At 38.8% G+C, this 13773-nt stretch overlaps 1 protein-coding gene across 1 annotated transcript; it reads left to right on the top strand.

Moving 5' to 3' along the window:
• Window positions 1-7254: 7254 nt before the first annotated feature.
• Window positions 7255-13560, top strand: LOC148909217 (uncharacterized). Its single transcript, XM_089034046.1, has 3 exons — window positions 7255-7814; window positions 8832-9583; window positions 12697-13560. Exons 1-3 carry the CDS (start codon window positions 7379-7381, stop codon window positions 13558-13560), a joined length of 2052 nt encoding a protein of 683 aa, XP_088890172.1. The 5' UTR covers window positions 7255-7378.
• The last annotated feature ends 213 nt before the right edge of the window (window positions 13561-13773 follow it).

Below are 13773 nucleotides of genomic sequence, written 5' to 3'. Positions count from 1 at the left end.
CAGTGACGTCACTATAGTGAAATCGGGAAATTCCCCGTGGTAGATCGCCTTCACATTATCTTTTAAAATTCATTGTTACTTGTCAGATTTTTACTTAAGATTTTTTTTGATTTTTTAAAAATTTAATTGAATAATGCTAGCGCTATAAACGATTATAGTAAGCATAACAAGGTTTGCTCGAGCTTTAAAGTGCAAATGAACCCTTTGACAATGCATTCAGTACTGGTTCTGCATAAAGTAAATAGTTGATTGGTAAAATATTTCTTGATTTGAGTGATGCGTCTCTAAGTTATGAAGGTTTATACTTCCAATATGTTAATGATGATGACGTCAGGTAAGGTATTTGAGTGTTTTTGTTGTAACTAATAATACTAAATGCTGGCCATTTTTGTTAGATTTGCATTGATTGACATGTAATTATTGTATGACGATCGTACATAATAAAACACAAATACACCACAATTACTGGCGACGAGGATGGCCACATTGTAAAAATTCGGAGGACTTCTTCTTGAAATAATGTGAGATTTCCTTGGTTTTCACAAACAAAAATGGCCTTTATTGGAAGAATAGAACCATTCGACGAAGCTACAGAAACATGGAGTGCCTACATCGAGCGTTTGGAACAATATTTTACAGTCAACGAGATCAAAACAGAGAAGAAAGTTCCCGCGCTTCTTACGCTACTTGGAAGTAAAACTTATAATCTCTTACGGAATTTAGCAGCTCCAGAAAAGCCTTCTGAGCTTGAGCATAATACCATCGTACACCTTTTGGAGAGACAACTATCGCCTAAACCGTCTGTAATCACTCAACGTTTCCGATTTCATACAAGAATGCAAGACGAAGGAGAAACTATAAACGACTATGTAGCACAACTAAGGAAGTTGGCGATTCACTGCAACTTCAATAACCTGAACGACACACTCAGAGATAGATTAGTATGTGGAATCCGTAATACCGGAATACAGAAAAGATTGATTTCAGAATCTACGTTACCACTGGAAAAAGCTATCGCAATATCCGTAGCAATGGAAATGGCCGCGAAAGACGCCATTGAATTACAAGGTAAGCACAAAGAAGTTGGTGTAAACAAGATAGCTAAAGCAAAGCCTAGAAAACCAACCGAAAATCAGCTTAACCCAAGAGATAATACGTGTTTTAGATGTGATAAACCAGGTCATTCATCTAATTCATGTAAACATAAAGAAGCTACATGTTATTTTTGCAAGAAGAAAGGACATATCGAGAAAGCATGTTTAGCTAAACGCAGACAACAAACACGCCGCCATACACGCCGGAATGTACACGCCCTCGATAACAATGCCGATAGCGAAGACGAGTCGGACAGCGACAATGAACTTCCCGTAGGAAGCTTAGACATTAATTCGATAAAAGAGAAGAAAACTAAGCCTATTCAACTACCATTAAATATTAATGGAAAGAAAGTATCAATGGAGCTTGACACAGGATCAGCAGTTTCAGTTATGTCTAAAGATGAATTTGAGAAGCAAGTCGGCAAGGCTAAAATTGAGCCCACAAAAATTGTTTTAAAAACCTACTCAGGAGAGAAAATTCATCCGTTAGGAATCACACGCGTCAAGGTAAAGTACAACAATCAAGAGAAAAACCTCGAATTATATCTAGTCGAGAGAGGCACAGCAGCACTGTTTGGCCGAGATTGGTTAGCAGCGATACAGTTAGAATGGAAAGAGATAAATAACGTGTTAACACTGAATAAGGAACCTGCAAGTACCAACAACGCACTAGACAATATCTTAAACAAATATCCAACAGTCTTTGAAGAAGGAATTGGAAAAGTGAAGGACATCAAGGCGACCTTAAAGTTCAAAGAGGAACCGCAACCAGTATTTCTGAAAGCCAGACAACTACCATATGCCTTGAGACCAAAGGTGGAGCGAGAATTAGACGAGCTAGAGAAAATGGGAATAATATCCAAAGTGGAAACAAGCGAATGGGCCACACCCATAGTTCCCGTACTCAAGAAAAACGGAAGAGTAAGAATCTGCGGAGACTTTAAGCTCACAGTTAATCCCCAGCTTGCAGTGGACCAGTACCCGTTACCCAGGATAGAAGATGTGTTCGCATCGTTAGCAGATGGAGAAAAGTTCACAAAGATCGATTTGAGGCAAGCCTACCTACACATGGAGATGGAAGAAAACTCAAAGAAGTATTTAACTGTGAATACGCACAAGGGTCTATACCAGTTCAACCGGATGTTGTTTGGAATCGCTTCTGCACCAGCAATATGGCAGAGGACTATGGAACAGATTCTGCAAGGAATACCATCAGTCCAATGCATCCTAGATGACATGATAATAACTGGTAAGGACAATACCGAACATTTTAACAATCTGGATAGTGTGTTGAGCCGTCTGCAACAGTACCAACTCAAGGTCAACCTAGACGAATGCCAGTTCTTCCAAGATAAGATCGAATACTGTGGACACAAGATAGACAAGCACGGCATACACAAGACAGAGGAAAAGATTAAAGCAGTGCGTGATACTCCAGCACCAAAGAATGTCACTCAGCTTCGCGCATTCATTGGCCTCGTAAATTATTACCACAGATTTCTACCAGACCTAGCCTCGGTAATGAGACCACTCCACCAGCTACTGGAACAAGGTAAAGCATGGCAGTGGACGAAAGCATGTGACAAAGCCTTCGAGAAGGTAAAAGAGATGGTCACGTCAGATTTGGTATTGTGTCATCATGATTCCAAGAAACCTATCCGCTTAGCATGCGACGCGTCACCATATGGAGTCGGCGCAGTTCTGTCCCATATCATCGATGGACAAGAAAGACCAATAGCATTCGCTTCTCGCACCTTAACGAAAGCAGAGAAAAACTACTCTCAAATTGACAAAGAAGCATTAGCAATCATCTTTGGAATCAAACGATTCCACACCTACCTTTACGGAAGACAGTTTACGTTGGTTACGGATCATCAACCACTAGTAACCATCTTCAGCCCAACCAAAGGCATACCAGTGACCACAGCTACAAGACTACAGCGATACGCTATGTTTCTATCAGGCTATACTTACGACATAGAGTATAGGAACACTAAGCGACACACTAACGCTGACGCCCTTTCAAGACTACCGTTCGAAGTAACCCCAGAGGATCAAAAGGAAGAAGCTGTTGACATTTTTCACTTAAGTCAGTTTGAACAGATACCAGTGACAAGCGCAACAATCAGGCGAGAGACAACAAGGGACAAGATCTTAAGTAGAGTCTATGAACAGACCATGTCTGGATGGTCAACTAAGCCAGACGAGAAGTTACTACTGGCGTACTACAATCGTCGAGATGAAATCACAACGTATCAGGGATGTCTCATGTGGGGAATACGAGTAATCATTCCAGACACCCTAAGGAAACAAGCACTCGACGAAAAAATGGATTTGTCATGTAGGCAAACATATAGACAAATATATGGGCAAATATCATATTTGACTAATAGTAGACAATATTTGCCCAATGACTGTATATGATATGTACCTACACATTTATCCCATGGGCACAGATGGCAAAGTCCGTATGGCCCAGTAAAATCCCAAACGGCAAATATATAGCAGATATCATATCATCCATACATTTACCCGGTAGTAAATGTGAATGCTCATTTGATATGTGCACGTATTTGCCCAGCCCGTATATGTGTTTTATGTCTTACGTATACCCTGTGTTTCCCCAGGCCGTATATGTGATTCATGCCTTACATATACCCTGTATTTTCCCAGGCCGTATATGTGATTAATGCCTTACATTTACCCTGTCTTTGCCCAGGCCGTATATGTGATTAATGCCTTACATATACCCTGTATTTTCCCAGGCCGTATATGTGATTTATGCCTTACATATACCCTGTGTTTGCCCAGGCCGTATATGTGATTTATGCCTTACATATACCCTGTGTTTGCCCAGGCCGTATATGTGATTTATGCCTTACATATACCCTGTGTTTGCCCAGGCCGTATATGTGATTAATGCCTTACGTATACCCTGTCTTTGCCCAGGTCGTATATGTGATTAATGCCTTACATATACCCTGTATTTTTCCAGGCCGTATATGTGATTTATGCCTTACATATACCATGCGATATGCTCTGACCGTATATGTGATTAATGCCCCCTTAATGCCTTAGATGTACCAGCGCGTCTTAGCCATATTTGCTCAGTTGAATTATGCTCATCATATTTGCTAAATTTAACTATATTATCAGTCTTCAGCTATTGTCACTTATGGCAGGCCAAAAAAAATAGAAACGATATATGTCGTGACAACCACCTCATACTTTAAACATAGCTAACCTATACTAAGAAGCAGGAAAAAAGACATAAATCATACTGAAACATTTTTATTGTGAATTTCCTTTTCTTGACGACTGATTAACTATGAACAATTTGTTAACTACAACTAATTGAAAATGCTAGTTCTGTAAATTAATTATAGGTGTTTGTTTCATCTTGTGACAGAATTTGTGAAAGGAGATCATAATATATTTAGTTGTCAATCGATCTGTGGCTTATGTACGATTCTTTTTAGATATTCTGTAGTAGTACACTTCATTTATAACTGCAAAAACTTAATTAAGGACACCGAACGTGGTTGGGTTTCTACGAGTTTTATGAATTAAATCTTGTGTCACTGTTCCTCCGTTCCTTTGGCCTGATTTCTAGGGTTTTCCTTCTTCTTTCGATTATTTGAACATTATACTTGTTTACTTTAAGAAATCCAAAGGTCAATAGGCTTAGATAGCCGCTGCTATACCGTTTGACCTTTGGATTTCTTCAAGTAAACGAGTATAACGTTCAAGTAATCGAAAGAAGAACGAAAACCCTAGAAATCAGGCCAAAGGAACGGAGGAACAGTGACACAAGATTTAATTCATAAAACTCGTAGAAACCCCAACCACGTTCGGTGTCCCAGTGCCCTTGATTTGATAAAAACCTTTAGGCTCTCAATGCCCATTCGGGACCTCCAGATGGCCTTGGGCGTCTTGACGGCTCCCCGATTTTCCGCTTCAAAAGCATGGTGAGACTGCGCTCTGACAGCCTCCTTTTTGCCTTTCGGTCCATGCTTTTCATGAACTGATTAGCTAGGGGGCTTCTCCATGGCAGAGGGTGTTTTATTAAAACTTTACTCTGCTTAGTAGGGCCCCCTTCGTTATCAGAGCCACTGTCCGCTGTATCGTCATCAGCCTGGTCATCCGCCTCTGACATCGACTCCTCTGATGACATATACTCCAGTTTCATAATTGCCTTGACTTTCTCTTTGTCCCCTGGTGATAGCGAGGTTGACGAGTCCGCTGCCTTGGATCTGGATTTTAGGAGCTAAAAGAAAAAAGAAAAAAAAACACCGTCAGTCAAAGTTTCTTATTAAACAAAGTCATAATCGTTGCAAATTCAGTTTACTCACATTTTGTTTTCTTTGTGTTTTCCGCTGCATCTTTTGATGCCTTCCAAGGGCCCCTGAACGCTCTCTTTTGTTTCTCTTTCTTCTCGTCAGAAAGTGACTTTTAAGGGCAGCTGAAATTATATCAAGTACCCATATGTTAAAACTTGAGACAAAATTTGTTAGAAATTTTGACATTTGGCCGACAATTACTCCTTTAGCATCCATTTGTTTTTGCTTTGTTTTGTTTTGTTTCGTTTTGTTTGTTTTTTTTTTTTTTTCCCATGTTATTTTATTTCAAACTGCTTCCCCTCCCTTCGGCATTTGAATATTTCTAAAAGGATTTCGTTACCCCCTTCCCCCCCCCCCCTCCCACCACCACCCTTTGTCCTCACCCCTCCCCCCCCCCCCCGGGTTAACTTTGATAGGTGCATAAGGCCTTTCGCACTTCGTAATATGAAATACATAAATACCTAACTCGACGGCAGAGACATCCTTATGAACATTCAGAACTCTATCCCTTATTGCGTTATTAATCTGTTCGTTGACGTCATCTCTGAAACTAATTAGGAAATGCCATATTTGAGTGGTAAGTGGAAACTTAATATGGAAAGAAACTATGGATGATTCAGACAAGATCATTTTTATTAAATTTTCATACTTACGCTTTAGTAAAATCCCATATAAGAGGGTTTTCTTCCCTGTCCCGTAATTTCTTTGCTACCAAGCGTACTTCAGACTGTAATAACATAATATAATTCATTAAAATCATAAGATGTACCTTAAGTTATTCTTAGACATAGTAATAATGTTTTCATTATTTTTATGGCTGTGATTGTATAATATTGAGAAAAAAATCGAAATCAAATCAATTCCTTTACAAAAAAGGAAATTATCATTATCATTCAGTGTCTTGTTATTGGAAATCAATAGTAAAGTTTGGTAGCATTAACCACTACCATGGCGGGTTTCCCGCCAATTTTAGCATTGCATAAATTATACCGCTGCATAATTATACCAACTACTCTTCGCGCCAAGAATTCCCAGTAAAATTATCAATAAAAATAGCTTGCTTTTTAAAATATTGCCACTTTACTTACTGCAACAGCCTTTGAGACAGTAATTTTGGTCTTGCTGTTGTCCTTGTTCTGCTGGCTTTCTTTTAAGGCCGCTAGTATTTGGCGGTTTTGTTCTTGCAGTTCTTTAAACTGTTTCACAATCGTTTCGAAATTTGAAGAAATTTCTTCTTTTTCGCTGTCGGGGTCAACGTTCTCATTCTCGCTTGTTGCTTGCAATAGGCGATTTCTGTGTTCTCTTAGCACATCCTCGTTACCACCAGGGACAGAGGGAATAAGTATATCAAGCCTTTGAGAATTGGCGCCATTTTCAGTATGTCTACTCGTACTGCTTGTACTGGTAGTTGCAGTAACAGAATGGATTGGCATTGGGCGTCCTGGTAAAGGTGTAGATGTTCTTCCCATTTTTTGATCGCGACGAATGAACGCAATTTATAAGCAAAGATATAGAATGTGCGGGAAACTAGATGACCGACAGAGTTTGTTACCTGTTTGTGATCAAAAGGCGAATGAACGAATAAGCACATCCACCGAACAAATCTACCCCCTATCTATCACGGCGTATCACGTGACTTGTGATGACATATACGTTCATATAATGAAGTCTAATAATAAAAAAAGGAATAACTGTCTTATAAAAATGCTGAAGTTGTATCCAGGATTCATGTTAAGTAATATATCTATTATCTTAAAGCTATTTGCTCCATTTTATAAAGTTATGAAATTTTTTCTAAAGCCTAGATTCACGAAATATCATTGCAATAAACTTGATTAGCTTCTAGCTCTAAAACCATCGTACCATTATCTGCCGCCAACAGTGACAGCTCTAAGGAAAAGGGCGCGGTAATAAAGATCCGGCGTGCTTTTGTCCAGTGGCATGTGGTTGATGGACGTGGAACTTTATTACGCTGGAATATGGCTGTTAGCCATTCAAAATGCTTGGATTTTGAGTAATTATCCCAATGATACACACCGTCTTTTTAATTATATAGTTCTGGAAAACAAAATGTCTTCTGCGATGTCAAAGCGTTATCATTGCTTTCATTGTAACGAAGATTTACATTACAGAGTATTTTGCCGTCACAAAGAAGAATTTTATGATCCTTTAACAAATCAATGGCAATTACAGCGGAATGACGACGAAGACTCAAATGATAGTATTTTCACTCACGAGATTGACGGCCAGAACGACACTTTTTCTAATGACTACAGCGAGATAAACGTTTTGGACCAAACTGATCAAGACTCCTCTGATGTGCCAAATACAAACCAACCATCAAGTGACGAATTCTTACCAGCTACTTCACAAAAAGGTATTGATGTTATACGTTTATTTGATGATTAGATTATATAATCTTTAAATGTTAAAGTCAAACTGCATAGATAAAAGACTGAATCTTTAACAAGCGGCTGATTTGCACATGATCTAGCTCCCCTATTGGATTTACTACCAAGCATTAGTGTTATTGAAGCGAGATTAAGTTAGAGGTACAAATGATTCTTTTCTATTTCTATCTTAGCCTCGTTTTCACCGTTACTTTTAAGAAGGGTGCATTATTAAGTAATCGGCTTATGGTTGCCATTAAAACCTCAGTGTTCATTCAGAAAGGTTCATTCAAAGAGTTTATAAAATCATAGCTAGAGATAACTCATTTAAAACGCCAAAAAGAATTTACTATGTTCAAATGGATATTGCTGTACATTTTTGTCTCCAAATCAATTCATGACTGTGGTCATCCTGAGATAGCATGGTATCCGGCAAAACATGTTTGTCAAGTTAGAGAAATACAATTATAAGTAATTTATTTAATATGGCTCTTGGGTTTTTTATTTTCGATTTATCATTTTTCTTTCACGAATTATAAATTGTTGTTTTGCTGACTTAGAAATTTATATTTTATTTTCAATGGAAATCATTTATTTTCAGAGCAAAATTTGGGTCAAAATTATACATTTAGGGACCGGTCATTATTTAAGTTGGAGGTGGGGGGGGGGGGGGGTGGAGGAGAAATTGTCAGTGACGCAAAAAAATTTCAAGGCCCCCCCTTTGAAGGCATCCAAGTTTATCGAAAACCCCCCATGGATTGTAGCAAAAAATTTAAAAATTTTCCCTAAAAGTCATTTTTAAATTTCAAGACTTTCACTAGCAAAAATTTCAGCCCCCCCCCCCCCCCCCAACTTAAATAATGACCGGTCCCTTAGCCCATGAGGTTTTTTTTACTGACATTTTTTTTTCTAGTATTATAATGGTTTCAGACTTTATCTTATACTATGTTGCAGTTATACAATGCCGAATGAATAAAATACATCGTATTTGCTTATGTTTAAAGGAGACGGAATAAATAACTTTGAGGAAGAAGATCAAGTGTTTTGGGATGACAAGTTGGACAGTGAATCTGACCATGAAGAGATAAGAGGAAATGAAAGAAGGAGATTGGTTGAAACTTGGGATATTGATATCGAAGACGTAGAAAGAGATTTTGAACAATCTAGTGCAGAAATAAGCGTTGCCGTCGAAGCAAGTTCCCGAGTGACCCTTATTAACTGGATTGCCTTGTTTGTGTGCTTTTGGTCTGCATACTTTTCTGTACCAGACCGAGGCATTGATATTCTCCTCGCCTTTTTTAAAGCGATTTTTCAGGTTTTGTGTGAGCTTTCGCCAATCATTTTCCCAACCGCAGTATTGGTTTTCCCGAGCTCCTTCAAACTCTTGAAAAATTATCTTTCTTTTAAAGATAAGCATTCAAAGTATGTTGTTTGTCCGAAATGCGACACCCTATACCGTTTTCAAGACTGCATAACAACAAGATTCGGGCGTGTCATTGCTAAACCATGTTCTCACATTGCTTTTCCGAATCACCGTCAATTGTTTCGCCGCACACCTTGTGGAGCGGAATTGCTTAAGGAAATTCGTTTGAAAAATGGACAGACGAAATTGTACCCACATAAAGTTTATTGTTATAAAAGCATCAGAGACACTCTAACTCACTTTATTAAGCGACCAGACTTTGTACAAAAATGTGAGATTTGGAGAAATCGGAATGTACCGGACGATATTTTAGTTGATATTTACGATGGCCAAGTGTGGAAAGATTGGCAATATTTTAACGGCACTCCTTTCCTTGCCCAGCCTAATAATTATGCTTTTATGCTGAATGTTGACTGGTTTCAGCCTTTTAAGCACAGTGTCTATAGCGTTGGAGTCATATATATGGTCCTCCTAAATCTTCCGAGAAAAGAAAGGTACAAAGAGGAAAACGTAATAATAGTTGGGGTAATACCTGGTCCACACGAGCCCAAATTGAATATCAATACGTACTTACAACCACTTGTAGCCGAATTGAACTTATTGTGGCACGAAGGCATCCAAGTTCGGCCTCATGGGAGTAGAACAGCAAGATGTTTTCGAGCTGCCCTCCTTTGTATTTCTTGTGACATTCCTGCACTAAGAAAAGTTTGCGGTTTCTTAGGATGTACTGCTCACCGAGGGTGCTCAAAGTGCACAAGATTTTTTCCCGGAGATTTTAGTAGCATGGATTTTTCAGGTTTCGAAGATGACGATACACCAAGGACAAATGAAGAGCACCGAAGAGAGGCTCAGAAAATACTCAATGCAACAACCGCTGATGAACGAAATCAAATTGAAACTTCCACTGGAACAAGATATTCTGAACTCTTACAGTTGCCTTACTTCGATTGTACTCGTTACCATGTTGTTGATCCTATGCACAATTTGTTTTTAGGGACAGCAAAACATTTAATGAAAAATGTATGGCTAAATGCTGAAACGCCAATTATTTCTAAAGAAAATTTGAATAAAATCCAGGAAAAGGTAGATGACGTCAAAGCACCATCATTTATTGGGCGTCTCCCGAAAAAGATATCAACATCGTTTGGAGGATTTACTGCTGATCAGTGGAAAACATGGACTCTCTTGTATTCTGTATTCTGCATTTGGAATATCGTTCCAACAGATGATTTGGAGCTGTGGAGGTTATTCGTATTGTCCTGCTTTCACCTTTGCTCTCCACTTATTACAACTGAAGAGCTACAAGAAGGACATGATTACCTAGTGGAATTTTGTAAATCGTTTGAAAAAAGATATGGAAAGGAACGTGTTACGCCAAACATGCATCTACACCTGCACCTCAAACAATGTATTTTAGATTACGGGCCTGTATATTCATTTTGGCTTTTCAGCTTCGAACGTTTCAATGGGATTTTAGGAGCGTTTCGAACTAACAATAGATCTGTTGAAATACAAATCATGAGAAAATTTCTCCAAAAGCATGAACTAAGAGATATCCCTTTACCAGAGAGATTTCGAGAAACTTTCCAACCAGTATTTCAACTTCTTCAGGAGGCACAACAAGTAGGAACACTTGGCGAAAGCATCCCATCAATACCATCAACACTTAATCTTTCAGTTGGTCAAGTACTACGTTGCTTAGAGTGGAGCAATATGAATGCATACTCATGTTTTTCACCTCGATCCATTGATGTTCTTGATGATGACTATACAGAATATCTCTTTAAAGCTTATGAAACAATTTTACCTCAACACTCGGTCATTGAATGTGTTACCGATACGTTTGAGAGAATTAGTACCATTGGATATTCGGGGACAAAGCTAGGGTCCTCTGACTCTAGACTAGAACGTTCTTCCTTCATTCTTGCAAGTTGGTGTGGCCAATATAGTGGCAGTATTGAGACCGATTCATTTGACTTGCGCCCCGGTGTTGTCGATTTCTTTCTTAAACAAACCATTATAATTGATGGCAAGCAGGAATCATTGTGTATGGCAAAGGTTCGATGGTATCAGCGACATCCAGAAAGACACAGGATTGGCAGACCACATGAAATTTGGTGCAGAAACTTGTTTGAAATGGAAGGGCCCTCTACATTCATTCCCATACAAAGGATACACAGCCAGTTTGTTGCTGCTTACGATGTTATTGACAAAGAAAGAGTATTAATTGTTTGTCCTTTACAACGTAAATTGTACGGATGATGGAGATGACAGTAAAGTATCATCCAGGAAAAATATTCAAAGCTATCAAAAAAAAACTGTTTGAACTGTGCATCAGTAACTAGATAGTCAAAATGAAAATTGAATGAATTCTTTGATGAGTTTAAAATTAGATGAATTAAAATAATTATGAATGAAATTGCATATATTGCCAATGAAAAAGATGAATTCATATGTTTAGACTAAACAAAATTGATGCTTCAAATAATATTACAGATGTTAGCGGTTTGAAGTGCAGCTGAGGTTAATGGGTTAATGAGTTTTCTTATTGTCACTGGAAAAAACGCATGTACGACTTACGCATATTAAAAATACATCGTCCGCGTTTTTTCCTGTGTGTATCAACGCATATAACCTCACTTTCATGACATCAAAGCAAAACAATGATTGAATTAATGTGGTCGCAACATTGATGTCATGCGTTAGGAGAAAAAATTGACACATATGACTGAGATGGACCTGCATGCACTCCCCCCTCGTAAGTCGTAAAAACAAGCCAACATCCATCATAATTCAGTTGAAAAATTGTTGATTTGTTTTGAAAAGTTTTGATTGCAATAAATTGAAACGGAAACCTCACATCGGATATACTCAGTTTGGGGTATTGTATTTGCTCCCCAGGTAAATATGGGGCAAAGCCTAGTGCAAAGTTGATTTCATATGTGCCCTTCATTTGACAATAGGGCAAATATAGGGCAAAAACGGTTATCATATATCCCCACTGGGTAAATGCGTCTAAACTAAGGGCAAATATATAACATATTTACCCATGTGTTCAGATGTATGGCAAAGCAATGGCAAATTTATTAGAAATTTACCCCGACCTTTGCCTGCATAGGCAAATGTATGGGCAAATATAGAGCACCATATTTGCCCAACATTTGCCAAGCGGACATATGATGACCAAATCCATTATTTCGTCGAGTGAAGTATTGGAGGTCATCCATTCAACTCACCTAGGCGTAGTGAAAATGAAAGCCCTCGCTAGAAGTCACATCTGGTGGCCAGGAATCGACTCCGAAATTGAACAGATAACCAAAACCTGCTCTGGTTGTAACAAAGTACGAAACAACCCAACAAAGGTACCCATCCACCCATGGGAATGGCCAAGTTCACCTTGGGAACGCATCCATATCGATTTTGCTGGACCATTTATGAACAAACAGTTTTTGATTATAGTCGACGCACACTCTAAATGGCCAGAGGTGTTTCCAATGAACAAGATCACAGCAACAAGCACTATTGAGGTACTACGCTCAGTATTCGCAAGAAACGGCGTACCACAGCAGCTCGTTTCTGACAACGGACCGCAATTCACGTCAGAGGAATTTCAAGCATTCATGAAGAGCAATGGGATTCACCATTTTAGATCAGCACCGTTCCATCCTGCAACGAATGGACAAGCAGAAAGATTCGTGCAAACCTTCAAACAGAGTATGAAGGCAATGAAATCAGAATCAGCCTCTTTAAACAAGAAGATAGCAAATTTCCTACTGATGTACCGCAACACACCTCATGCTACCACTAACGAAACACCAGCCAAAATGTTCCTTGGTCGAAACATACGTTCACGTCTGGATTTGATGAAGCCAGATATAAAAAGCACAGTGCAGAAGAAACAAATGAAGAAAGCACTTGAGAAGAAAACACCTATACGCTTGTTTGATGATGGACAGCCAGTGACAGTTCGAGACTACAGAGGACAAGACAAGTGGGTTAATGGAACCATCAACGCACAACTAGGACCATTGATGTATGAAGTCAAAACAGAAGCTGGAAGTTATTGGAGAAGGCACACAGACCAAATCCAAGAAAGGAAGCATGATGAAAATCAAAGCGACCCTCAACCAAGACCAGCAGAAGATGTCTGCCCATCAGCAGTAGAACAGCCATCAGTCAGCACAACCCAGACAAGCAAGAAAGTTACCCCCGCTAAGAGCAACATGACGCAAGAAGGACAAGGCAAAGGACATCGATACCCAACAAGGCACAGAAGCCCACCAAAACGTTATATGTATGAACAATATTAGGACAGTCATAAGAGATATGAACATTCAGAGACATTATTATTGAGTTATTTTTTCTATCACAGTGATTCATAACTAAGAAGGGAGGAAATGTTAGATTTGCATTGATTGACATGTAATTATTGTATGACGATCGTACATAATAAAACACAAATACACCACAATTTGAAAATAAAAATTGTAAATAGCTTTCATGTAAACCATGAGTAAAATAAT

The sequence above is a fragment of the Actinia tenebrosa genome, unplaced genomic scaffold (genome assembly GCF_029948245.1).
Source record: "Actinia tenebrosa isolate PJP-AT-01 unplaced genomic scaffold, QUT_ActTen_1.0 PGA_scaffold2__45_contigs__length_23673736, whole genome shotgun sequence".
NCBI lineage: Eukaryota > Metazoa > Cnidaria > Anthozoa > Actiniaria > Actiniidae > Actinia > Actinia tenebrosa.
The sequence above is the reverse complement of the archived record's forward strand: the minus strand, read 5'-3'. Positions and strand labels throughout refer to the sequence as shown.